Source organism: Pterocles gutturalis, unplaced genomic scaffold (assembly GCF_000699245.1).
Source record: "Pterocles gutturalis isolate BGI_N339 unplaced genomic scaffold, ASM69924v1 scaffold11172, whole genome shotgun sequence".
Lineage (NCBI taxonomy): Eukaryota > Metazoa > Chordata > Aves > Pterocliformes > Pteroclidae > Pterocles > Pterocles gutturalis.
In genome coordinates this window covers 43,366-44,288 of record NW_010115382.1, presented here as the reverse complement: position 1 = coordinate 44,288, position 923 = coordinate 43,366, and the positions used below count along the sequence as shown (strand labels likewise).

The following is a 923-nucleotide window of genomic DNA, read 5'->3' as shown; positions in this document are numbered from 1 at the left end:
GGTTTGAATAACACAGTATTACGCAAAAGCAGCTTTGTGAGGGAACGGTTCATTGCTTTGGCCTACCTAGGATACAGCACTGTTCCCTGTCAAACTTCAGCTTCCGTTTCAAGGATAGTGGTCTTTCAAGTGCAAGATCATATTCATGTTCAGTAAATTCATATGAGTAATCTAAAAATGTGTAATCCATGCAGCATCGTATGGGAAATTAACAGCAGCCAAAGGGTAGAGGCATTCGCGGCTGTCTGATCCAGCGTGGGCACCTGGCGGCCACAGTAAGAGCAGCAAGAGAGTCTCTTTCACAGGCATCGCCATACAAATACACTAAAAAAAATTAATTCAGAGCAGAGTTATTTTCTGAGTAACTTGATTACAGCCTTCAGCATATCATACCACAAGAGACAAGCTGCCTTAAATACACACCGCTACAAAGGCAGGTTTACCAGCAAGATAACAGGTACAGCCACATTAAGTCCTGGAGTAATGTTAAATACAGGCACTGAAATGCCCACCCCGGTCTGGGGAGAGAGGGAAAGCGCTGTAAGGTCTGGGTCTGTGTATCTGTCTGTGGCTGTGTATCGCTGTGGGGCTATGTGTCTGTCTGTCTGAGTTCGTGTGTCCCCGTCACCGTGTGTGTCCCAAGTGCGTCTGTCCCCGTCACTCTGTGAGTGCGTGTGTCCCCATCACCGTGTGTGTGAGTACATGTGTCCCCATCACTCTGTGTGTGTGAGTGCATGTGTGTCCCTGTCACCCTGTGAGTGCGTGTCCATCACTCAGTGTGTGAGTGCGTGTCCCCGTCACTCTGTGTGTGAGAGTGCGTGTCCCCGTCACCGTGTGTGTGAGAGTGCGTGTCCCCATCACCGTGTGTCCCCGTCACTCTGTGTGTGTGTGTGTGGCTGTCACGTGTGTGAGTGTGTGTGTCC

General features: G+C 49.7%; 1 protein-coding gene across 1 annotated transcript in view; it reads right to left on the bottom strand.

Annotated features, from left to right (window-relative positions):
• Positions 1-299: 299 nt before the first annotated feature.
• Positions 300-923, bottom strand: part of EML6 (echinoderm microtubule associated protein like 6) — a gene marked incomplete at its 5' end in the record, with an annotated part of 43,451 nt that continues 42,827 nt past the window's right edge. The window contains one exon of the mRNA XM_010075164.1: positions 300-324. Within this exon, the coding sequence (XP_010073466.1) occupies positions 300-324 (25 nt within the window). The remainder of the gene's footprint in view (positions 325-923) is intronic.